The sequence below is a fragment of the Lepidochelys kempii genome, chromosome 15 (assembly GCF_965140265.1).
Source record: "Lepidochelys kempii isolate rLepKem1 chromosome 15, rLepKem1.hap2, whole genome shotgun sequence".
Taxonomy (NCBI): Eukaryota; Metazoa; Chordata; order Testudines; family Cheloniidae; genus Lepidochelys; species Lepidochelys kempii.
In genome coordinates, this window is record NC_133270.1 from 33,389,768 (window position 1) to 33,416,863 (window position 27,096).

General features: G+C 41.8%; 1 protein-coding gene across 15 annotated transcripts in view; it reads right to left on the reverse strand.

Moving 5' to 3' along the window:
• Positions 1 to 335: 335 nt before the first annotated feature.
• KREMEN1 (kringle containing transmembrane protein 1) overlaps positions 336 to 27,096 on the reverse strand; it is a 146,067-nt gene continuing 119,306 nt past the window's right edge. For 9 of the 15 annotated variants that reach the window (XM_073312966.1, XM_073312960.1, XM_073312964.1 and 6 more), the window contains 7 exons: positions 22,001 to 22,122; positions 21,608 to 21,709; positions 21,358 to 21,511; positions 12,795 to 13,127; positions 10,644 to 10,802; positions 9,495 to 9,579; positions 336 to 1,896 (listed from right to left, as the gene is read on the reverse strand). In XM_073312966.1, the coding sequence (XP_073169067.1) occupies positions 1,734 to 1,896; positions 9,495 to 9,579; positions 10,644 to 10,802; positions 12,795 to 13,127; positions 21,358 to 21,511; positions 21,608 to 21,709; positions 22,001 to 22,122 (1,118 nt within the window). In that variant the 3' untranslated portion in view covers positions 336 to 1,733. Of the gene's footprint in view, positions 1,897 to 9,494; positions 9,580 to 10,643; positions 10,803 to 12,794; positions 13,128 to 21,357; positions 21,512 to 21,607; positions 21,710 to 22,000; positions 22,123 to 23,902; positions 24,257 to 27,096 lie in introns of those variants that run through there. The other 6 variants (XM_073312961.1, XM_073312962.1, XM_073312969.1 and 3 more) reach the window with 6 other exon arrangements.

A 27,096-nucleotide genomic window follows, 5' to 3' on the forward strand; every position in this document is an offset into this window, starting at 1 on the left:
CCAGGTTAAACACACCCTACCAACCCTCATGTTGCAGTGCAAATGTCCCAGAGGTTACAGATGGACACACACATTCAGGCATCATGAGGACAGCAGGTTTGTCTCTCTGTCACATACATTTCTACTTGGTCACCTCTCTCACTCACACATACACATGCCACCCCCACCCCCGGCCCCCAAACCGCTGCCTGGGAGCATTTCATGGTTACACATCTCTCACCCACAAACATGTCCCCACCATGGTACCCTGGGATTAGGGTTCTAGACACGTGTATGAACATCCCAGGGATTACAGGGCTCTCCTAAATTCACAGCTTTCTAAGCGTGTGTGTGTGTGTGTGTGCATGCACACGTGTGTGTGTGAATCATAGAATCATAGACTATCAGGGTTGGAAGGGACCTCAGGAGGTCATCTAGTCCAACCCCCTGCTCAAAGCAGGACCGATCCCTGACGAACTCATCCCAGCCAGGGCTTTGTCAAGCCTGACCTTAAAAACTTCTAGGGAAGGAGATTCCACCACCTCCCTTGGTAAGCATGTATCAAAGACGTGCTTATACTAGCATTCGCTATGTCTGTGTCGCTGCCATATTAGATTTTTGGCAATTGTCTCCCCTACAGGAGAGGCCAAGATAGTTCATGTTCAGGACTTCTGAGACACACTTGCACACTTTGCTGCCCCTTATTAGTGGCTTTTGGCGGTGTGATTGACTATGCTTATATCCCTGGCTGTTCCTGTTCCTTCCAACCTTCTTGTCAATTGATACTGATAATGCCATGCAGTCATTTACCAACTATTACAGCTCCATTGTGTCATCCCCACCTTTTGCTTCTGTCAGTGATATCTTTAACTTTTGTTGTAGGGAATCTTGATTGTCAGCCTTACCATCTGAAGCTCGCTGGCTTAACAGTTTGACTGAAAAGGTCATTGCTTTGGTAGGCAGCCCTATGTTCACATCCAGACTCGATGCAGGGCATAAGAATGGTATAGGTTTGTCATGACATGTCTCTTGCTACTACAAGTGACCTCTTAGAAAACACTTAGTAGGCATTGTGGCTCGGACACACAAACTTTAAACTCTAAGCATCCCATGTCGACTCTGAACCAATGAGCACCACCTATTTAATTTGTTTGTAGCTCAGGCTTTGTTGAGCATTTTTCTCCCAATTTTACCTTTAAGATCTGATTGGTTCTCTATATTTGTACTTCTGAAAAGAGGCCATCCAAAAATAGCAGAACATTGGCTATGAGGCAGATACCTTCTCAAAGTCTGTGACTCCCTCACCTTTGTACATTGCCAGCTAGAAACATCTACAGCAGAGGCAACTCAACACGTGTTGCTGCAGCAGCTGAAAAGATGGTGTCATTTATATTTGTGCTTAAAATGACCTAAACTATTACAGCAGTCAAAGCAGACCCAAAGTCCCGATCTCCACAGGGTTCTCACATTCATCTCATTTTGTGGGTGTGCAGGACACCTACTGTTTTAGAGATTCTGTTTTTATTTTAAGCGAAGTGGTTTAAGACCATATTTAGAAGGATGAGAGAGCTGACAAGCTCCAGATACTTCAAAATGGTTATAGCAGCTGGTTTTCCCATGTCTGGTGTGCACCATGGAACTCCAGAAATGGTCTGTCCAGATCCTTTGGAAAACAAGGAGAAAGAGGAAAAAGATTATCCCCAATACACTTTGAACTGCAGGAGAATAATGTGTCTCATGGCGTGACTGTCACTTTAGTGTCCCACAAGGAGGTTGCAATCATCTTGTTGGCTCTTAAATTTTTTCTTGAAGATGGAGATGGAGGTGGATGGCTTGTAAAAAATACTCCAGATCTCTCCTGCAGTAGTTGCTTGGTGAGAATCCCCTATCTCAGCTGAAGAAGGTGCCTGATGAGATCTAAGAAACAGTTATTTTACAATTATAGTTTTAATAACATGCTAAATTGTTTGGCGAGCTGCTATTTATTTTATTACCACTATTATATTATTTGTATTACAGTATGTCTGCAGGCCCCAGATAAGACTGGGGCAGCATTATGCTAGGCACTCTACACCACATAGTAAGAAACCATCCCTGCCCCATATGGTTTACAATCTAAATAAACTAGACAGAACAGGATGAGAGGCGAAACAGAAGGCACAAAGAAGTGATATGAAAAGGTCACAGGTTTCAGAGTAACAGCCGTGTTAGTCTGTATTCGCAAAAAGAAAAGGAGTACTTGTGGCACCTTAGAGACTAACCAATTTATTTGAGCATGAGCTTTCGTGATGTGATGAAGTGTCATGATGTCATGAGCTTCCGATGAAGTGAGCTGTAGCTCACGAAAGCTCATGCTCAAATAAATTGGTTAGTCTCTAAGGTGCCACAAGTACTCCTTTTCTTTTTGAAAAGGTCACAGCAAGTCATTGGCAGAGCTGGGAAAAGAACCCAGATCTTCTGAGTCCTAAGCCAATGCTTTGTCCACTTGACCATGCTGCATTATTACTAAACAACAATCTGAAGTATAATTAAAGCACCATTAAAACAACACTATAAAATTGCTAAAAGACTAGCTATTTTGGGAGTATTTAAAAATGGGGAGAGGGTTCTGTTCAGGAGCTAATCAATGTTAGTAACGAAAATGCCTCTTAAAAAACATGTGTTTACAGATCCTTTCTGGACTGTAGAATAAATTCTACATGCCATGAGCTGCCACAGCCAAAGTGTAGTCATCCAGTGATCCATGTGCAAAAGTAGAACGCCTATCAATAAGGTGTCAGAGTGCTAATACCTCAGGATGAGGCTCAGGTAGGAAGTCACATATTAAAGGCTAACCATGCAAACTTAAAACATCAGTCTGCCACTGTACAGGCAGATAATGTAAAAAGGGTAGTACCTTGTGATCCTCGGTGCTCCAATCTGTTTTTTGTACTAGCTGCAAGTGGTAGTGAACCCTAACAAAAGGTAAATTAAAACAATTGTGCCTCATTGGCATAAGGACAGGTGTTGCTTTTGCAAAGTGATGATGAGAGCACATAAAGCAAACTGCAATTGAAAAATTTTCATGTTGCTTCTGAGACACATAGGACTTTCCTATTTTAATACAGCCAAATACAAGGTCATATTTAGAAAAGCTGGACGTGCACAAGTCCATGGGGCCGGACGAGTTGCATCCGAGAGTGCTGAAGGAATTGGCGGCTGTGATTGCAGAGCCACTGGCCATTATCTTTGAAAACTCGTGGCGAACCGGGGAAGTCCCGGATGACTGGAAAAAGGCTAATGTAGTGCCAATCTTTAAAAAAGGGAAGAAGGAAGATCCTGGGAACTACAGGCCAGTCAGCCTCACCTCAGTCCCTGGAAAAATCATGGAGCAGGTCCTCAAAGAATCAATCCTGAAGCACTTGCATGAGAGGAAAGTGATCAGGAACAGCCAGCATGGATTCACCAAGGGAAGGTCATGCCTGACTAATCTAATCGCCTTTTATGATGAGATTACTGGTTCTGTGGATGAAGGGAAAGCAGTGGATGTATTGTTTCTTGACTTTAGCAAAGCTTTTGACACGGTCTCCCATAGTATTCTTGTCAGCAAGTTAAGGAAGTATGGGCTGGATGAATGCACTATAAGGTGGGTAGAAAGCTGGCTAAATTGTCGGGCTCAACGGGTAGTGATCAATGGCTCCATGTCTAGTTGGCAGCCGGTATCAAGTGGAGTGCCCCAAGGGTCGGTCCTGGGGCCGGTTTTATTCAATATCTTCATAAATGATCTGGAGGATGGTGTGGATTGCACTCTCAGCAAATTTGCGGATGATACTAAACTGGGAGGAGTGGTAGATACGCTGGAGGGGAGGGATAGGATACAGAAGGACCTAGACCAATTGGAAGATTGGGCCAAAAGGAATCTGATGAGGTTCAATAAGGATAAGTGCAGGGTCCTGCACTTAGGACGGAAGAACCCAATGCACAGCTACAGACTAGGGACCGAATGGCTAGGCAGCAGTTCTGCAGAAAAGGACCTAGGGGTTACAGTGGACGAGAAGCTGGATATGAGTCAGCAGTGTGCCCTTGTTGCCAAGAAGGCCAATGGCATTTTGGGATGTAAAAGTAGGGGCATAGCGAGCAGATCGAGGGAGTGATCGTCCCCCTCTATTCGACATTGGTGAGGCCTCATCTGGAGTACTGTGTCCAGTTTTGGGCCCCACACTTCAAGAAGGATGTGGATAAATTGGAGAGAGTCCAGCGAAGGGCAACAAAAATGATTAGGGGACTGGAACACATGAGTTATGAGGAGAGGCTGAGGGAGCTGGGATTGTTTAGCCTGCAGAAGAGAAGAATGAGGGGGGATTTGATAGCTGCTTTCAACTACCTGAAAGGGGGTTCCAAAGAGGATGGCTCTAGACTGTTCTCAGTGGTAGCAGATGACAGAACGAGGAGTAATGGTCTCAAGTTGCAGTGGGGGAGGTTTAGATTGGATATTAGGAAAAACTTTTTCACTAAGAGGGTGGTGAAACACTGGAATGCGTTACCTAGGGAGGTGGTAGAATCTCCTTCCTTAGAGGTTTTTAAGGTCAGGCTTGACAAAGCCCTGGCTGGGATGATTTAACTGGGAATTGGTCCTGCTTCGAGCAGGGGGTTGGACTAGATGACCTTCTGGGGTCCCTTCCAACCCTGATATTCTATGATTCTATGATTCTATATATCTAGGAACAAAAGATGTAGGACATATTTACGGGATGGTGGGTCCATAAAGAACATTGGAGTTATGATAAATGACTAGTTAAAAATACTCTCAGTATGATACTTGTGACTAAAAAAGTTACCATGAGTTTTGACTGTATAAACAGAGGAATATCAAATGGGAGTAGGGAAGGGATAACATCGCTTCATGGTTTGGTAGGACCGCAACTGGAATTCTGTGTTCAGTTCTGGTTGCTACACATTGAAAAAGGATGTTGAAAAATTGGAGAAGATTCAACGAAGTGCTACAGGATTGATTTGAGCTCTGGAAAAACACACGTTATGGTGAGAAAGTTAAGATCAATCTGTTTAGCTCACTGAAGAGAAGTTTAAGAGGTGACTTGATTGCAATCTATTTCTACCTACATATGTAGAATGTATCAGACAGTGGAGGCCTCTTTAATCTAGCTGACATAAGCATAAAAAGGACCAATGGCTGAAATTTGAACCTAGAAAAGTTAAAACTCAGAAATAAGGTGCACATTTTTAACCAAAAGGGTAATTAACAATCACAGCAGATTAACCAGGTATGTAGCAAACCCTTGCTCACTTTGAAGTCTTCAGCTCAAGACCAGCTGTCTTTCTAAAAGGTATATTCTAGTTAAGCCATAAATTATAGACTTGATGCAGGAATTAATGGACAAAATTCTATGGCCTGTGTTCTTCAGGAGGACAGACTAGATGATTGTAATAGTTTCTTTTAGGCATAAAAAAATCTTTGCATCAATCCTGAATGGTGATCAGAAATAATAACCATGTTCTCAGCCTGGTGCACTAATGGTTTTCATGCCTCTGTTGCTAGTGAGAACACAAACAAAGAGCGCTCCTTCTTCTACAATGACCACTACCCAGTAGGAAGACTTCAGTGATTTTGAAAAAAACTTGAGGATTGTGGTGGATAATCAGCTGAACATGATGATAATACAGTAGGGCACAGATTATCCAACAAGTTCTTGAAATGCATTGGAGACAACTTTTATTATAGAAGGTAGAGAAAGAGACTAGAGGAGAGGATATTCTGCATTTAATTCTGACAAACAGGGAGGAACTAGTTAAGAACCTGAAAGTGGAAGACAGCTTGGATGAAGGTGACCATGAAATGATAGAGTTCAAGATTCTAAGGAATAATAGGAGGGAAAACAGCAGAATAAAGGCAATGGACTTGAAGGCAGACTTTAGCAAACTCAGACAATTGGTAGGTAAGATCCTGTGGGAAGCAAGTCTAAGGGAAAAAAGAGTTCAGGAGAGCTGGCAGTTTTTTAAAGAGACATTATTAAGGGCACAAGAGCAAATTATTCCAATGTGTAGAAAAGATAAAAAGTATGGTAAGAGGTCACCCTGGCTTAGCCAAGAGATCTTCAATGATCTGAGACTCAAAAAAGAGTCATAGGTCAAATGACAAAAGATGAATATATTTTAAAAATCAACACAAGCATGTAAGAACAAAATTAGAAAGGCCAAGGTACAAATGAGATTAAATAAACTAGGGATAAAAAATGGTTACAGAGCATTTTACAAATATGTGGGAAGCAAGAGGATCTGAGGCTAAAATAAGAAAAGAACAAGTTAAGAATGACTCAAAAAAGGTAGATGTCTTCACATCAGTAGGGTCTGATGAAATATGTCCTAGAATACTTAAGGAACTAACTGAAGAGATCTCTGAGCCATTAGTGATGATCTTTGAGAATGCTTGGAGGATGGGAGACATACCAGAGGGCTGGAAAAGGGACAAATATAGTACCTTTCTACAAAAAAGGGAATAAGAACAACCCAGAGAATTATAGACCAGTCAGCGTAACTTCGGTACCAGAAAGATAATGGAGAAAAGAATCAAAAAAATCAACTTGTAAGCACTTAGAAGATAATAAGTAGCAGTCAACATGGATTTGTCAAGAACAAATCATATCAAACCAACCTAATATCCTTCTTTGACAGGGTAACAAGTCTTGTCAATAGGGGGAAGCAGTGGAAGTGATATAGCTTGACTTTAGTAATGCTTTTGATACGGTCTCACATGACCTTCTCGTAAACATACAAGAAAAATACATCCTAAATGGAGCTACAATAAGGAGTACAGAACTGGCTGGAAAACTGTGCTCAGAGAATAGTTATCATTGGCTCACAATCAAGCTAGAAGGTACATCAAGTGGGGTCCCACAGGGATCAGTCCTGAGTCCAGTTCTACTGCATATCTTCATAAATGATTTGGATAATGGCATATAGAGTATACTTATAAAGTTTGTGAATGATACTAATCTGGGAGGGATTGCAAATGCTTTGGAGGACAGGATTAAAATTCAAAATGATCTTGACAAACTGGAGAAAGAGTCTGAGTTAAATAGGATGAAATTCAATAAGGACAAATACAAAGTACTATACTTGGTTGGGCATAATCAACTGCACAGCTACAAAATAGATAATGACTACCTATGATGGAGTACTGCAGAAAAGGATATGGGGTCAACAACATAATCCTGTTGCAAAAAAAAAAAAAAGAGTGAGACACAAGAAGTAATTATTTCACTCTACTCAGCACTGATAAGGCCTCATCTGGAATACTGTGTCCAATTCTGTGTACCACACTTCAGGAAAATGTGGGCAAATTACAGAGAGTCCAGAAGAGAACAACAAAAATGATTAAAGGTCTAGAAAACATGACCTACGAGGAAAGATTGAAAAAAATTGGGCTTGTTTCATGCTGGAGAAGAGAAGACTGAGGGGAGACATTACAGTCTTCAAGTACATGAAAGGTTGTTATAAAGACAAGGGTGAAAATTGTTCTCCTTTGCTGCTGAGGACAAGACAAGTAGTAATGCGTTTAAATTGCAGCACCAGATTTAGTTTAGACATTAGGAAAAACTTCCTACCTGTCCAGTACAAATTACCAAGTGAGGTTGTGGAATCTCCATCACTGGAGGTTTTTTAAGAACAGGTTAGACAAACACCTGTCAGGGAATGTCTAGATAATACTTAGTTCTGCCTCAGTGCAGGGGATTGGACTAGATGACCAGTCCTACATTTCTATGATTCTATGAGCTCCAATGTGATGCTGTTGCCAAAAGAGATAATGCAATCCTGGGATGCATAAATTGGGAACCTCAAATAGGAGGAGGAAGGTTATTTCACCTCTGTATTTGATACTGGTGCAACCGCTGCTCGAAGGTTGTGTCCAGATCTGGTGCCCACCATTCAGGAAGGATGTTGGAAATACTTGAGAAGGGCTCAGAGAAGAGCCCTAAGAATGCTCAAAAGATTGGAAAACATGCCTTATAGTGAAAGACTCAAGGATCTCAATATATTGAGTTTATCAAAGAGAAGATTAAGGGGTGATTTGATTACAGTGTATAAGTATCTACATGGGGAACAAATATTTAACAATGGACTCTTCAGTCTATCAGAGAAAGGTATAACACAATCCAATGGCTGGAAGTTGAAGTTTGACAAATTCAGAATGGAAATAAGGTGTATATTTTTAACAGTGAGAGTACTTCATCATTAACTGACACAATTTACCAAGGACACAATTTATCATGGTGGTATCTGCCTTACTGACAATTTTAAAATCCAGATTGGATGTTTTCTCTAAAAGATCTGCTCTGGGAATTATTTTGGAGCAGTTCTCTGGTCTGTGTTATACTAGGGTCAGATGAGATGATCATAATGGTCCCTTCTGGCCTTAGAATCTATGAATGGCTGAAAGTTGAAGCCAGAAAAATTCAGACTGAAATAAGGTGTACATTTTTAACAGTGAGGGTAATTAATTGGAACAATTTATCAGCTGTGGTGGTGTCTCCCTCACTGGCAATTTTAAAAGCATGATATGCTCTAATTCATACACAAATTAATTCAGAGAAGTTCAATGGCCTATGTTATACAAGGGTTCAGATTAGATTATCTCACAATGGCCCTGCTAGCCTTAAAATTGATGGCTCTGAGTATGCATTTATTAATATCTTTTGGCAGACATAAAATCTTTATTTAAAGTCTTCAAATGATGGAGAATCCACAATGTCCCTAGATAGGTTGTTCTAATGGTTAATTACCCTCACTGTTATGGAATTAGACCTTATTTCTAGTCTGAATGTGTCTAGTTTCAGCTTCCAACTATTGGATTTTGTTTTGCCTTTTTCTGTTATATTTAAAGAGCAGTCTAGTATCAGAAATGTCTTCCATGTGTAGGTAATTGTAGACTAAAATTAAGTCACCGCTTAACCTTCTCTGTCAATTAGGTAAAAAGATTGAGCATCTTAAATCTCTTGCTAACACAAATTTTCGAGACTTTGAATCACTTTTGTGGCTCTCTGCTGCTGAAAAATTGGAATGCGTAAAGAAGAGAGAAAGAATATAGACTAGCTGATTCATCACTGACAGAATGGGCTGCTCTTTAACATTTCATTAATACTTTTTGCATTAAATATTAAAATAATCAGCCTTCCTCCCAACAATGCTGAAAATCTTTGTTTAATTTCTTCTCCTCTGTAATTTTAGTCTGTATGAGAACCCTCTCACCCCTGGTAACATGAATGTCCATAAAATAAAAACAAAAGGGATCCTCCAATTGCAAATTTCATTCTACAAAGAGTGGAAAGGTAGAGATGTGCTTTATCTGGCAAGTGATTGAAGAGGCACTGAAAATAACATATAACCCATGTTATTGAACATAACTAGTCACACAGTATAAAAAGGTGAGAGCGGTTCCCTCCAGGACACAAAGAATTCCACATGTGGGCCTGAATCTGTATGTCCCACGTACACTCAGGAAAACTTAATCCTATACTTACTTCATTATGTAATGCAGAAGTATCTTTGCCAATATGGCTGAGACAGTTATGATGAAGAGAGCTGTGAGGCCATATACTGTCCACTCTGTGGAAAAGAAAAAGGCATATCTTCTAGCACATTAATTTGCTTATAGTTTTAAAATAGTGTATGTGCTTTCTGTTTTAACACACTTTCTCTTGAACACTCAATTGAAAGCTTCCATTTCAACCGATGTTTAAATTAGAGCAACTGAAGCTGAAAGAGATCTTTTACATTCCAATTAGTCCATCCCCACTTGGCCAGTGCAAGATAGTTCGTTATAAAATTTCAAACTTCAGAGTAAATACCAGGAACTATTTCCTTACAGAGATTTTAAAGCTGTGCAATTGTCCATCTTTGAAAAAGATGGAAGCACATTCCTAGGGAATTTTAAAAATAAACTGAACAAAGCTTATGGGAATGTACATAAACAATTCTCCATTTGCAAGGAGATTGGGTGATCTCACATCAGTATTTGCCCTGTTCTCTTCCCATTGCAGATTCTGCTCAGTGTTTGATCTGCGTTGTACTGTCCTGTTCTGTGTCATTGCATTCCTTTAGACTGTAGGCTGTTGGACATTGCACCAGATCCTTGACCCCCCTCTTTAGTTCCCTTTGTCATTCCAGCAGCACAAAGGGGATTCAAAGATGCCTTGAAGCAGCAGCTGAAGATTCTCTTAGTACAAACGAGTTCTAAACTAGTGCAGCCCAAGTGCCTCCTGATCTTTCCTCCACACTCAGGCTTGAGCATGTCATGGGTGAGACAATATGGTGCAACATGCTCTGGCAAACCTGGCTGATAGAAGAGCTCCAAGGCAGAGTCTTGTATTTGAAAATGCAAGTTAGAGAAGCTCTGAGGCCCTCAGCAGTCTCAAGTATCAGGGTGGCACAGAGGTAGAGTAAAACCACCTAATGACCCTCTGGTTCTCCCCACGTGCATTTAGCACCACTTCGTGTCACTCTTAGTGATCTAGCCTACTCTTATTTGTTCAACGCACTGTACCGTACAGTAAATATACATCACTAATGCAGCACACAGAGAATGACAAGAAAAAGAAAGTCATTTCATAATCTGTATGTCAGTGTATTTTCCCTGTTGTTTCTGCCCATCAATTCCCTTTGGATATTACCAGACATGATGCTAGGGGGATGACTCGGACTGGTTGTGATGACATAAAGTATCTTTGAAGACTGGGCTGCATTGATGCGGAGATTTGCTTGTTCAGTTATCACCTCAGTAAATTTCTGATTGACTGTAGTAATGTCCTGCTGTAACTTTTCTTTGGTAGCTGAAAATACAAGAAGTTATACAAACAAGACCTTAATTTACTTATTTGGGCATAGTTTTTGACTTTGTATTTTGTTACACAAGAACTGTGACTCTGTCTGTTTTAAACTGGGAACTTAGACAATTATTTAATGGCTGATGCTAGGAAAGTCTTATCAGTCACTAGGATGCAAACAACATGGATTTTCTGAATGTCAATTGTTAATTGAACTCTATTCGACCTAGACCAACATGTTTTCCTTCTAAAACCTTAGATGATAAATAGAGACATATATAAAGGAGAATGGGCCAGATTCTGGACCCAACCCATATACTCTGCTTTGGAGGCATATAAGGGCCATAAAAGGGCTGCAACAGCCCATGGGTAACTTTCTCCAGCACAGGAGCTATGTGAAGCTGGCATATGCAGCCTTGTGCCAGCCCCCTTTGCAGCACCTACTGTAGGGGGCTCCCCAAAGTAGGAGAGAGAGGGTAGCAATGAGCACTCAATGATACAGTCCTTCTGGGCTCTACAGAAACCCATTAGCAGCTGTAGGGAAGCTACCATACATTAGAGCAGCCCTAGGTGCCATACCAGCTCCCAGCACAGACAGACTCTCCTTCTAGACTGTGCCTCTCAGGAGGCACAACTCCAAATCTAGCCTAATAATTCCAGAGGGAGTTTCTCCAATAATCACATTGAAACACAGGTACATGAAAAGAACAAACTCTTTCCAGGTGCCTCTTTGGGGTTATTGAATTGTTTTGAAGAAAAAGGCTCTGGCCAAGAAAAAGACAGAAAGATCCACAGCTATTAGAATACTATCTCACGCTTGCTCCCTACAATACTGAAAAGGAGACTCTTCTACCAGTGTATAAACTGAGACCAAGCAACAGGGAGTGTCAGAAAAAGGAGAGAGACCTTGCTTATCTTGAAGGATCAGAGAAAAGCAGCTGCACTGTGTCTCAGATGGATAATATACATTGTTTTGTAATTAGGACAACAGAATGGCTTCTCCAAATCTCAGGAGATGATGCTAAGGATTGCAGTTAAATATTCCGCTTTTTTTGTTTAGCATGTGTTTTCTTTTTTTACAGCCTACTTGCTATTAAAAATCTAGTTACTTAGTGAATCTTAAAGTGGTGGCTCTAGTTAGTCTGTTTTAGGGACAACACACTGCTTGAAGAGTTAAAGCATTCTATGATATTTCATTGTGGACTGATAAAATTAGTATGAGTGGCCATCTGGTTACTGGCTGTCACTGAGGAGAGAGACAGGTTCTATCTACAAGACATACAATTAGAAACTCCGAAGATACAAGAGATGTCTGTGTCTACACTATCATTTTCCAGAGGTGCTGGAACAATTTGTATAGTGGGGGTGCTAAGAGCCATTGAATCAAACTGTAAACGATGGAAGCCACTCTGAGCCAGCAGGTACCGCATTGCCTCCAGCACCCCTACTTCCAGCACCTATGCCTTTTTCCCTAAAATTTTCTTACACCAATCCAGCTTTGCTGGCATGAGCAATGGTGAGTGTTCTAGCACAGACAAGACGAAAATGATCTGAGCAAGATGACTTGAATGTAATTGGTACAGTCACAGAATCCCAGGATACTTTCTGGCTGAGTGGAATATACAGGGAGTTAGAAAGCACTAAGGAAAAACAGAAGGTGCAGCTGGACTACTGGCACCATTTTATTTCAACTTTAGTCTTTCTTTCAGCCCCATCATATCAGGTGTGGGGGAGGAGGAACCAGGGGAATGGGCTTTTGGGTTAGCCCATAGTTATTTGAGAAACAGCTGAAGGGCAGACTACTAAATCAAGACAGAAGTTTGGGTGGGAGGCCTTACCACCTGGAACTCTGACGACACAAAAAGGAGGACCCTTAGATGTATGATATGAGTTAAAATATGTGTTTTCGCTGTGTCTGTAGGGCAAGTCTCTATGTGGCCTAAACACCTTAGAAAAATGGTCCATCAGGAGCTAGGTATGGAGCAGTTAGCCTCTTACCTCTGTACACGACAGCAAATCCCTGGGCCTGATTTATTTGATCTGAGAAAAAATACAAAATGACAAAATCCAAAGAGACATTAAAAGAGATGGGAAGCCGGTTTCTGCCATCAAAACGAGCCAGCACATGGTAGGTGTAGCCATCCAGCACCTCCACCATGTCTGTGGAGTCCTTGATGTCAAAGAGAATGAAGTTGAACTGGATCTGAGATGCTCCTGGAATTTGTATGGTCCAGTAGCACACCCTGCCTGTGGCATAGGTGTCAGGGAAATCTGGAGAATAGATCACAGATGTTGGGGAGGTATAGTTCCCCCCACAGGCACCAATGAGGGCTGTGGGGAAAAAGAGAAGAAAAAGAATGAGTGAAAATCAAATTTGTATAGTCTGTACTTCCAGAGCATGTTTCATCTAAGAATAAATCTGATACACTACAAACATCAAGGGCTCAATTATGGCTTTAAGCTACAGATTTGCACTGGGGCAGGAGACGCTGGGAACCCCAGGAGATACTATGTCTCAGACCAGAGCAAGATGCTTATATAGGTAACTGGGAGCATGGTCATTGTGCTACCCTCTTCCAGGGTGCAATGTGCACTTCTTTCACAGGAGGCCAACTCCACGGATATGGTGCAAAAGTGGGGGGCCATCAACCTCTCTCATTTCTTTCAGAAAGCCTAATGCCAGTTTAGGCTGCAATTGTGCCTAGCTCTTGTGCACAATTGTAGCCAGCAATTTGTGCCCTCTCCTCCCTTGAGCATCCCTCCAGGGCTGGGGACAATCTGGTCATAATGAGCTAACCACTAACCCTCACCAGTTCCCCTCTTACCCCTGTGAGGTCAGTCCGTGTAATAATGACTCTTGCTTATGGGATATTTCTCCACTTCCCTATAATTAAAGCATTCTTAGCAGAGTTTTATCTTTTTTATGTAATTGTTTTAAAATTTCAAGTGTTTTGTTTTTGTACAATTAATAAGTAAGTCTGACACATGGATAAATGGAATCACTTGGCTAAGAATAACGCCCTATCACAGGCTCCGTTGCAAACACCTTATCCATGAAGCTGAAATGTTTCCAACATACCAGCAAATGTTTTGTATGCAGTAATGCTTGAGGCTACTTTATCATCTTTTGTTCAGTGCTGCTCTGCTTCTCACTGCTATCATTTATGTAAACTAATACATCTGCTGGTACATGATTTTGTACAGAAAGAGTCCATGGACAGTGTATTGGCTGATTTCCAAAGATATTAATTTGAGCATGAGCTTTCGTGAGCTACAGCTCACTTCATCGGATGCATCCGATGAAGTGAGCTGTAGCTCACGAAAGCTCATGCTCAAATAAATTGGTTAGGCTTTAAGGTGCCACAAGTACTCCTTTTCTTTTTGCGAATACAGACTAACACGGCTGTTACTCTGAAAGATATTAATGCAGCACCTCTGATGTATACTGTGAGCATCAGTGCTTAATCATGATCTTTCTGGCTCTGATTTACGTTCTTTCAAATGCCCTTTCTTGGGCTGTTGACAGACTTCTCAGCTCAGCCATTATGTCCTGATGCCAACTTGAAGATCAGGTATTATTGTCAGATTTTACATCAGGGATTAACCCTTTAGAACATGGAGTGGAGAGGAGACATAAAAATACATTTATGCAGAAAGTGGTGATGGTGAATGGTGGCAACTTTGGTTGGATCAATTCCTGGAAATTTCATCACATGACAATCTTTAATGAAAAATTAATCTTTAATTCTTGGAGACTCCCGGACAATCCTGGAGGGTTGGCAACCCTAGCACAAGTACTTTTATTTTGTAGTACTTCTAAGAAATCAGACCTCTCAGACTAACAACAACAACAACTTATACCACTTTGGAAAAAAAAACAGAAGATAAAATTTTTAAAATAGCTCAGCTATACTGTTCCAGCATTGTTGGTAACATTACTATCAGTTACACTAATTCTTTTAATGGGGTGTGTGTGTGTGTCTTCACATGTTTAAAGCTATGTATAAACAATTAATTCGCACACCCCCCCCCCCCCCGGGAGACAGATATGTAAATAGTGTTATACTGCACCCTATTAATAAAATAGAACCTTACTGTCACCTTGGTCCCCTTTAGCTCAACTCTAATCTGTGGCCATTAGGCATTTTCCATGTTAAAGGACAACTGGGTAGCACAGCCCAACAGAGAACTACGCAACACTAAACTGCCGAGCAGTGTAGCCAACTCAGATTTATTGAGAATAATGTGATTTTGCGAAGAGTCTCGTGATGATACTAAAAGCTCCATTCCTGTGTGGGGAGGGGGAGGGCTCCGTTTCCATACAAAGCCCTGTAGCCTAATGGAAAGTTCAATGACTTAGAAGTCGAGATACCATGAATTCTAGTCCCAGCTCTTTGACTGACAATACTTCTGTGTCCTTCACAACACATATTATGAACAAGATCTCACACATGTAACCAAGAACTTACCCATGGTCACTAGTAGAGCTGGAAATAGAACAGAGTCTCTAATGCAACAGCATCAAGTCTCATCCACTTTGCCAAATTCTTTCCAAGGGACATATCAAATTAGGTGATTCTGTAACCCACCATGACTCTGTTACCTCTTAGTTGCTAGACCACACATTGAAACTTATTTGAGCATAGGCTTTTGTGGGCTAAAGCCCACTTCATCAGATGCATGCAGTGGAAAATACAGTAGGAAGATATATAGATATATACACACAGAGAACATGAAAAAAATGGGTGTTGCCATACCAACTCTAATGAGACTCATTGATTAAGGTGTGCTATTATCAGCAGGAGGAAAAAACACTTCTGTAGTGATAATCAGGATGGCCCATTTCAAACAGTAGACAAGAAGGTGTGAGTAACAGTAGGGGGAAAATTAGCATGGGGAAATAGTTTTTAGTTTGTGTAATGATGCATGCACTCCCAGTCTTTATTCAAGCCTAATTTAATGGTGTCCAGTTTGCAAATTAATCCCAGTTCTGAAGTTTCTTGTTAGAGTCTGTTTTTGAAGCCACACTATCAGAGGCTCATCTACCAATGTGATATATACCATCATGTGCCAGCAATGCCCCCCCTGCCATGTACATTGGCCAAACCGGACAGTCTCTACGCACAAGAATAAATGGATACAAATCAGACATCAAGAATTATAACATTCAAAAACCAGTCAGAGAACACTTCAACCTCCCTGGACACTCAATTACAGACCTAAAAGTTTCAATTATTCAACAAAAAAACGTCAAAAACCCTAACACGGCTACCACTCTGAAACATATAGAAACTTGAGTCTGTTACTACTACCATGCTAAGAGCACTCTAAGGGTTCTTTAGATCAAGTGGTAGCTCTTTACATTTTTACATCCAGAGATCCCAGGTTCAGGTACTCATATGACCCAAATGGGGGTTGTTACTTTTGGCTATGCTGTCTGTAACCACAATGTGCTCTCATGGCGCGCAGTATAAACCAAAGTGTCGTGATGCCTAGTGTTCCATGGCTGTTTCAGAAAGTATGTGTCTCCCTGTATGTGCTGGTCCACTTAGAGCAGTGGTTCTCAACACAGAGGTCTCCCAGGGAGTACATCAACTCATCTAGCTATTTGCCTAGTTTTACAACAGGCTACATAAAAAACACTAGCGAAGTCAGTACAAACTAAAATTTCATACAGACAATGACTTGTTTATACTGCTGTATAGACTATACAGTGAAATGTAAGCATAATATTTATATTCCAATTGATTTATTTTATAATTATATGGTAAAAATGAGAACGTAAGCACTTTTTCAGTAATGATGTGCAGTGACGCTTCTGTATTTTTATGTCTGATTTTTGTAAGCAAGTAGTTTTTAAGTTGGGTGAAACTTTGGGTATGCAAGACAAATCAGACTCCTGAAAGGGGTACAGTAGTCCGGAAAGGTTGAGAGCCACTGACTTAGAGGACAAAAGCAGTTGTTCCTAGAGCTGTCTGTGTTGTGGAGCTGAAGATTGTAGGTTGATGAGCCATGTGAGCGTGGGAAAATTTACATATTATAAAAGTTGATGTACAGATCCTGATGCAATAGTTGGAATGATCTGAAGTTGCAAAACACTGTATTTAGAAGTGAATTTAGATGTTGTGTTAATATTTGTTTTACCATTGCATTTTTATTATTTGTATTTGTAACAATAGGTGTAGCAGACTGAGTAGTTTTAAGCCTGAGCAATGTGGGAGATGTTGCCTGTGTGTGCAGAGCAGGAGTGGGCAAACTATGGTCCGGGGGCCACATCCTGCCTTTCAGACGTTTTAATCTGGCCCTCAAGCTCCCGCTGGGGAGCGGGGTCTGGGGCTTGCCCCGCTCTGTGCCATGGCTCTGTGTGGCTCCCAGAAGCAGTGGCATGTCTCCCCTCTGGCTCCTACGCATAGGGGCAGCCAGGGCGCTGCGTGCACTTCCCCCAGCCCCAATGGGCTGCGTGCACTGCCACTGCAGCTCCCATTGGCCAGGAACCATGGCCAATCCTGAATGCAGGAAATATTCTGCTTAATCATGACAAGAGGTTTTGAGGATCAAAGTAGGACAGGCCTGCAAACCCCAGGACAGTTGTTAGGTGTAAGCGCGCCTTAGTGAACTTTTAGTGCACAGTTGCAAGGTCTGCATGGACAGTTAATGCGTAACTGGCAAGCACCCATGGACTAACTGTTCATATGGACTTAAACACTTAAGACTTGTCTATCTTAAAGAGGTCCCAATGTGCATTGGATCCTCTAGTGAAAGTTCCTGCAGCCGGTGCCAAAATTGTCTCACTCACTATAAATATGAGAAAGGTGGTAACACTAATTGTCTTGAGCATATTGAAGGGAGAGGGGGAGTTCAAAAATCAGACAACAACCCAAAAACACATTCAATTTTAAAAACAAGATCTCATTATATTTGAGCCAATCTCATGATTTTGTAGGGGTCACCATCTGACTCATGATATTTGACTCATGGCTGAGCATCTTTGCTTTCTGGAGCTAGATCGCCCCTAGCTTCCATTTTGAATCACTTGGAGGAGAGGAAGATGATCAGGAACAGTCAACATGGATTCACCAAGGCCAAGTCATGCCTGACCAACTTGATTATGATGAGATAACTGGCTCTGTGGATGAGGGGAAAGCAGTGGACATGTTGTTCCTTGACTTTAGCAAAAACACGGTTTCCCACAGTATTCTTGCCAGCAAGTTAAAGAAGTATGAGCTGGATGAATGGACTGGTGGATAGAAAGTTGGCTAGATTGTCAGGCTCAACGGGTAGTGATCAATGGCTCCATGTCTAGTTGGCAGCCGGTATCAAGTGGAGTGCCCCAAGGGTCAGTCCTCGGGCCGGTTTTGTTCAATATCTTCATAAATGATCTGGAGGATGGTGTGGATTGCACCCTCAGCAAGTTTGCAGATGACACTAAACTGGGAGGAGATAGGATACAGAGGGCCCAAGACAAATTAGAGGATTGGGCCAAAAGAAATCTGATGAGGTTCAACAAGGACAAGTGCAGAGTCCTGCACTTAGGACGGAAGAATCCCATGCACTGCTACAGACTAGGGACCGAATGGCTCGGCAGCAGTTCTGCAGAAAAGGACCTAGGGGTTACAGTGGATGAGAAGCTGGATATGAGTCAACAGTGTACCATTGTTGCCAAGAAGGCCAATGGCATTTTGGGATGTATATGTAGGGGCATTGCCAGCAGATTGAGGGTCGTGATCGTTCCCCTCTATTCGACATTAGTGAGGCCTCATCTGGAGTACTGTGTCCAGTTTTGGGCCCCACATTACAAGAAGGATGTGGAAAAATTGGAAAGAGTCCAGCGGAGGGCAACAAAAATGATTAGGGAACTGGAACACATGACTTATGAGGAGAGCTGAGGGAACTGGGATTGTTTAGTCTGCGGAAGAGAAGAATGAGGGGGGATTTGATAGCTGCTTTCAACTACCTGAAAGGGGCTTCCAAAGAGGATGGATCTAGACTGTTCTCAGTGGTAGCTGATTTCAGAACAAGGAGTAATGGTCTCAAGGTTTAGATTGGATATTAGGAAAAACTTTTTCACTAGGAGGGTGGTGAAGCACTGGAATGCATTACCTAGGGAGGTGGTGGAATCTCCTTCCTTTGAAGTTTTTAAGGTCAGACTTGACAAAGCCCTGGCTGGGATGATTTAGTTGGGGATTGGTCTTGCTTTGAGCAGGGGGTTGGACTAGATGACCTCCTAAGGTCCCTTCCAACCCTGATATTCTATGATTCTATGATTGACTTCTATGATGAGATAACTGGCTCTGTGGATATGGGGAAAGCGGTAGACGTGATATACCATGACTTTAGCAAAGCTTTTGATACGGTCTCCAACCATATTCTTGCCAGCAAGTTAAAGAAATATGGATTGGATGAATGGACTATAAGGTGGATAGAAAGCTGGCTAGATTGTCGGGCTCAACAGGTAGTGATCAATGGCTCAATGTCTAGTTGGCAGCCAGTATCAAGCAGAGTGTCCCAGGGATCGGTCCTGGGGCTGGTTTTGTTCAGATGATCTGGATGATGGAATGGATTGCGCCCTCAGCAAGTTTGTGGATGACAATAAGCTCCGGGGGAGAGGTAGATATACTGGAGGGTAGGGATAGGGTCCAGAGTGACCTAGACAATTTGGAGGATTGGGCCGAAAGAAATCTGATAAGGTTCAGCAAGGACAAGTGCAGAGTCTTGCACTTAGGATGGAAGAATCCCATGCACCGCTACAGGCTGGAGACTGACTGGCAAAGCAGCAGTTCTGCAGAAAAGGATCTGGGGATTACAGTGGACAAGAAGCTGAATATAGGTAAACAGTGTGCCCTTGTTGCCAAGAAGGCTAACAGCATATTTGGCTGCATTAGTAGAAGCACTGCCAGCAAATCAAGGGAAGTGATTATTCCCCTCTATTGGGCACTGGTGAGGCCACATCTGGAGTATTGCATCCAGTTTTGGGCCCCCCACTACAGAAAGGATGTGGACAAACTGAAGAGAGTCCTGTGGATGGCAATGATAATGATTAGGGGGCTGGGGTACATGACTTATGAGGAGAGCCTGAGGAAACTGGGCTTATTTAGTCTGCAGAAGAGAAGAGTGAAGGGGGATTTGATAGCAGCCTTCAACTACCTGAAGAGGAGTTCCAAAGAGGATGGAGCTAAGCTATTCTCAGTGGTGGCAGATGACAGAACAAGGAGTAATGGTCTCAAGTTGCAGTGGGGGAGGTCTAGGTTGGATATTAGGAAAAACTCTTTCACTAGGAGGGTGGTGAAGCACTGGAATGGGTTACCTATGGAGTTGTGGAATCTCCATCTTTGGAGGTTTTTAAGGCCTGGCTTGACAAAGCCTGGCTGGGATGATTTAGTTGGGATTCATCCTGATTGGAGCAGCGGGTTGGATGAGATGACCTTCTGAGGTCTCTTCCAATCCTAATCTTCTAAGATAGCTAACACCCACCCCCACATTTCCGTGTTAGAGCAAACTGTGGACTTAGTAACTTTTCAAACCCATACTGTGAAGAGAAGCGACTGTGTGGAAGTTTGTCCTAAGGTTTGGTATCATTGTGTAGATGAAGAAAAAGGTTGTACCTTATACTGCACTTAAACATAAATTGAAGGGTCATGTATTCAGGACAGAATTCAGACCTTGTTTAATTGGTGCAACTCCACTGAAGTCAATGATACTACACTGTTTACTACAGGTCTTAATTTCACTCTTAGTCTGGAAGGTTACGCAACTGGAACTGGTATTTATAGAGAGAGAGAGTGTGAGTGAGGAGTCCTCTGGGTGTGTAGTGTTAAGGAAATATAACTCATTCCCTTGATGTAACATGCTGCTCCACTGACAAGTCTACTAGATTTTGTTGTCTTGTATATCTGACATTCTCTTTTACCATGTAGGTAAGAAAATAAGGTGTATGGTCAACTATTCTGTTTTTCCTTTAATCAAAAATTAGTAACTAGATTTATAATTACACCTAATTATTTTTAGGGTAAAAGGTGGAACTCCTTCCACTTCCCATAGCTCCAGGTAAATCTCTGCTGGGTTCCCCTTTCTACTTTACCAGACTGAACATAACACTATTTATTAAAAGTTGAGCTGATGTGTACCAATTAAGGTGTCTGATGGGATTATTGAAGATTATCACTTACCTTAGTTGCACATGCATTCATTAATTAAGGGCAGATCTGAAAGTGCCCTTCAGTGCTGTGTCATGGATGACAGCCACTTTAGAGCCCTTTGTGGAAAAGTGTACCACGGTGTCTGGAGCATGAAGCAGTTATCTGAGCAAGTATCATTTATTGGAAGAGATATGCCAATCCATTCACAGAATTGGAATGAAGGTTAATTCATTTTACTCAGAATTCATGTTCTCATTTTTCTGAGCCAAACAGGGCCTCAGCTGCCCTACAGTTGAGCCCTACTGGGGGGTCTTGCATTCTTTTGTGTCCAGTAGTGCCCAAATTCCTTTATGACTCTTTTCCCTGATTTGCTAAGTATTTGAAGCCTCCCCTTTCAGAGATGCTCAGCCGATTTCAATACTTACTGTCAAAGAGGATGACCCTGCCGTCGCCACCACAGGGTTGGGTATGGTCGCCAAAACAGACACTGTTGCATTCTGTGCTGACTGCCTCCCCATAGCGCCAATAGTCAGGGTTATTTCCACAGAAACAGGCATAGCCTGCCTCCATGCCTGCAAACTGTGATAACAAAGAGAGTTTAGACAGGAAGGGTTGATATTCGGGGAACATAGATAGCAGGTTGTCAGGGCATAAAGGGGACAGCAAGGAGTGTACCATTTGGAGGAGAATGATTAAGAGCAGGGCCAGGAGAAAGCTGGCAGGGTGTTCTGCAGATGACAGAGCTTCAGGGGTGCCATTTAGGGCTGGTGAGAAAGCCTGTTCAGAGGAAGGGGAGGGTTGTTACATTAATGAAGTGTAAGCATACAAAAGCATTCACATGTCTGCAGGCATCTCCTCCTTGCAGTCAAAATATAACTTTTTTGGCTTATACCCAAGCTATCTTGGATAAGCAGGAGAGAGGCTGGGCTCCCTAGAGTGAGAGGAAGTGAGAGGCTGGGTTTCCTGGGGCAAGAAAAGAAGGCACCAGAAATACAGTGGAGATCTGTGTGTGTCATCCTGTCCCATTTTTAAAAAAACCTCTCTGTAAATGGAGAGCAGAGAAATTACCTTGAACTGCTGATTTCGGCAGAAGCTGATGCAGGTTTGGATAGTGAGTTTGTTTGAGGTCTCACTGATGCCAGTAAGAGGGGGATCTCCATAGTCCTTGTAACAGCCAAGATTCCCAGGCACTGGAAAGAATTATGGAGAACAAATATTCTAGATGTGTGTCCATGAGTACACTATGATACAAAGGATTTCATGTGTAACCTTGAGGCCTCTGCACAACTTTTAGCATAGATCTCATATTAGCAAGCTCCAGCTGTATGACACTGGCCTTTAGAAAATATGAAAAAGGCCCATCAAACACAACAGAAGACAAGGAGACAAGAAATGAGGTGGGCTTCATTCCTGAATACATACACACCATATTTTATAATCAGGTTCTGATACTATGGTAATAGGGGTCACATAAGCTCCTAAGATAATTTCATTATTCAGCATTCCTGATTTCAGCAATAATAAACAGGAATATTACACTAGGTTTGAGTGGGATCAGGGTAAATTTGGATTTGGAATGAATGATGTACATTGCAATGAGGCATTGTTAAAAAATATGGTTTCTATTCAAACTATTTTATTCACTATGGACATACAATAGCAGTCTTCCAAAGTGGAGTCCACAGAGCCATTGGATCTAAGCTATTTGCCAGGATACTTCATTGCCATGTAATCATAAGTGGGTGCTGGGAGTACAAGAAATTAAAGTTGATACCTTATTAATAGAGACTTCTCTTCATCTAACATCAGCAAAGATGTCATTCTCACCTGCTGTACTATATAGTGAACATTGCATTGGAGTCAGCCTACCACTATACACTACTCTTCACTCAGGCAGGCCCAGGACTGGAATAATAGCACCAGGTTCTGTCTGAGGTCTGGCTGAATTCAGGATTGAGGGATGTTGCACGCAGCAGAAAGCTGAATAGCATCTGCCAGCATTAGACCTGGCTGTAGCTCCGGTATAGTTAGAGCCTAATGCATGCGCACAAAACTCATCCTAGTAATTGAGATTATGGACCATGTCAATGTGGGGTGGACAAGGGACAAACCCTGTGACACTGTTTCCCTTTTAATTCCCTTGTGTCTATTCAAAGTGAGCAACATTTGCTAAAAGCGTTTGTGCTGGTGCCCAACAGAGAGAGGACTCCCTCCACCTAGGATTACCCCTGTATGATACTTTTGCAGAGTAGTCTGAAGGAGACATAGAGAACCCAGACAACTTGTGTGTCTGGGGATAACATACTGTATTTCCCAAGACACACTCAGCATAGTTCACATGACCATCAATTAGCAGTTCCAGATACCAAAATAACAGCTAAAGGCTAGTTGGCACAGTGGGATAAATCATTCCCCTGCTGATAGTAATAGAGCTTGTAAATCCAAGTGCCCTGCTCCAAATGCCAGGCTGTTTGTGTCCTTTGCTGCTAAGGGGGTCAATTTATACCTTCATTATTTCCTTTCTATAACTACTCTAGATCAAATTTTCAGAGGTCCTAACTAATTTTGTTTGCCTCAATTTCAGGGAGTCCAGCTTAAAATACCGTAAAATCTATTTATCAGAATGCTCTCATTGAAATCAATCGGAGGTAATGGTGTCCACCACCTTTGAAAATCAGGCCTAAGATGTCTTATAGCCAAAATATTGAAGATCTTTAGATTTGAATAAGACCTCTTCATACAGATCCATGCCCACAGTCATGGCCATTCTAGCCACTTGGCTGTTAAATTAGCAATGCAGCAGTTGAATACTCTGAAGATTTATCAAGCGGCATGAGTGGCACTAAGAAGGGTATCAAGCTACAGAACAAGTTACTTGGTTTTCTAAGTAGGTTGGAAAGAAGCCTTTTGCTAACCTAAATGCCTCTTCCTCTATCTCCCCTTACTCATGCAGAGAACTATTCCTCTCCCTCTGCTATCTCAAAGCCCTATCCTTCCCTGCATCACTTACTAACCATATGGCTCAGGGAGAATTAATGTGGTTCACAACATATTTGTGAAAATGCTTCTTTCATAGACTTACTTGATATATGTAGTAGCAAATGCAAGTACCAGTGTCTGTAGTTGGCCAGATGGCTTAGTATGTTATGTTTATGAGAAGTCCCAGGTATAAATCCCAGCTGATCATTCACTGTTGGGGTGCTTCCTGTTCTTGTTTCATCTGAACCACATTCCTATGCCCATCAGAGTGTCTACTGTTATTAACTATCTGTGTTGCATTAGGACCCATTAGTTGCAGGATGCTTTCTGATCTCGGTCACTGCCCTGGAGCAAACACAATCAAAAGGTGGCAGTCTAGTCTAGTCTGGAGGTGATAAACATAGTGATATATCCTCTGAGAAGAAAAAAAGCAGTTTTCTGGCCACTTGAAGATGGTATAAATCATTCATAGAATCACAGAATATCAGGATTGGAAGGGACCTCAGGAGGTCATCTAGTCCAACCCCCTTCTCAAAGCAGGGCCAATCCCCAATTTTTGCCCCAGATCCCTAAATGGCCCTCTCAAGGATTGAACTCACAACCCTGGGTTTAGTAGGCCCATGCTCAAACCACTGAGCTATCCCTCCACCCCCCAAAATTCCTCATCATTGATGCAAATGTGTCCAGGAGCAGCAAGTAGTCCAACAAGACACTGAGGCTTTATATTGCCTTGACAATCAATAGTCAGATGTCTTCAGTCAAGTGTGAAGTCCATGCACCTGCAAGTTTATTAATTACGTTCCATTCTCCTAGCAGCACCACTAGCTTCCCCATGCTCAGTTACAACCACTGCTCTTCATCCATCCATGCTTTTATTTCTACCCCTAGAAGACAGAGTTGTCTAATCACCATCTCATATGAAGGCAAGCAAAGTACAATAGGGCCCTGTAACTGGCATCATCAATGTCTCAGTCAATGTCTCCTTATTAGCCACCTGGAAACCCTCAATAGTCTGGCTAATTCTGCACAAGTCTGCACTTAATGCAGGGGGGCCTTGCAAACTACCAAACCCCTGCCTGAACAAACTTATGGAAAAGGTAGTAGCCATCAAACAAGCTCCAGCAGCATTTAACTTCCCCCAGCATCCTGAGCCCCTCAGGTCAGGCTTGAAGTCAGGACATGGCAAAAGGTCAGCCCTCTGCTCTGATGGATGACTGTACTAATGGCCTTGAACTGGGGCCACACCTCCATGTTCACACTCTTGATATCTCAGCAGCCTTCAACACTGTCTATTGTGAAGTGGTACTCCCACTACAGAGGAACTAGCAGGAGTGGATGCAGCAATGTCCTTTCTCTGACAGTTCTCGCAGAAGCGAGATGGACCATCACAAATAAGACACCTCCCTTCAGCCAATTAGTCCTTTGGGAGAAGAATCTAAACACAATTTCAGTGTCTGGTTTATACTGACCCTGATTTTAATGCCTCTTACTCCAGATATTTTCTATTCAATCCACATCTTTAGATGGGAGTTTTCAAAGGATAAATCTTTTAGCTAGTACTGACTTCAGTAGAGCACAGCAGTACTCAGACCTAATCACGCCCACACTATTGGCAGAGTAATACAGTAAAGTAGCACCATTTGAGCCCTTTCATGACGTGAGGAAATGGTAACATGAGGTTCCATTGCAGCTGGAGCCATTGATGCAAGCATAATATACTAAAGAGAGACAAAGTTGGAGTAGAATAGAGACAAGTCAGTGCAATTTCTGAAGGGCTCATAAGTGCAGGTGTTTTTGTTTAACCCCTTAATGCCAGGAGTCTGACATTCCTGACACAAGGCCCAGACTGACCAGTACTATCAGATTAATGGTAAAAAATGTCAGTGCTGGGCTACACAATAGCTTTCTATGCTTTAAGGATGCTGATAGAGATAAATGGATAAATAAGTTAGACTGAGACCCAGTGTCCATAGTGCAGAGTTCTCTCTGCTGAAGTGTGGAATCCTCGTTTGTTGTTTGCATAATGTGCAGACAATAAGAAACTTTTTATTCTCGTTTTCTTGTTGCCATCTCAATGAGTCCAAAGAAACACTGATTCATTTACTTCACAAATCACTTGTAACAGGCCAAACTGGGAACAATATAGTTTTAGGATGCAGCTATAATACAGATTGATGCCTGGTTTCTTCATGGAGCTTTTTAATATTCATTAGTAAAAGCAAAAAAAAAAAACAAAAAAACCAGAGACAGATGAGAACATTCCAGGTCCCACAAAAACTGACAAGAGCATGTAAATCCAGTAATTATTCAGGTAACAAAAGAGTGGAACTTTATATTCTTTGGACCTGATCAAACGCCAGACACAGAAGAGGCAGTATATAGTAAGTTTAATGTTGACACAAGAGGAGCAAAGCTACATGACAGTAAGGCAGAAAGGGATGAATACAAGTGAAAAAACAGAAGGCAAAGGATGAACACTTCTTAATTTTTAGGGGCTGGTTTAGTGTAGCTGTTAGTGATTAATGAATATACTGAATTGTATATTGCCGTATTCTTCACAAGAACAATTATGTCTACGTCTAGTATGTCTCACTATAGGTGAGAGATTAAGAAAACAGAAGAGTTGGGGAGAAGAAAATTCTAGTATTTGTAGTTTTGTTTGAGTAATTAATGCTGCTCTGGTTTAGTGTTAATAAAAATACTGTTTTAAGTCTTAAAATATGTTAAAGTTTCCAGTGTTAATACTGTATATAGATAAGTTCTCTAGCTAGGGCTCTGAAGTACCATGCACTAGTCAAGCTTGCAGCAATGAACATATCATTACTGAGACTTCAAGATACTGCCTGAATTAATGTATCATAGGTAATTTTCACCTGGAGCTCTTCTCCAGCTGAGTCCAGCTTGATAGAACACCTGCAGAGACAGCTCAAATTTCTGTAGGGTGCATTATTACACTGTCCAACAAATACTTCCCGTAATACCATCCGAGCTCACTTCACCCATGGGACTTTGGGAATTCCTAAAACAGCACATTAAAAATATGCTTTGAGTTAACTTTAATGGTGGGAACCTCCCAGTTGGTAAATTATTAAATTCTCTAACTACAAAACAACAAAAACAACAAAAAACAAAACAACAAAAAACCATGCCACTAGGGTAACATTGTATAGTTAGTGAGCCCCTGT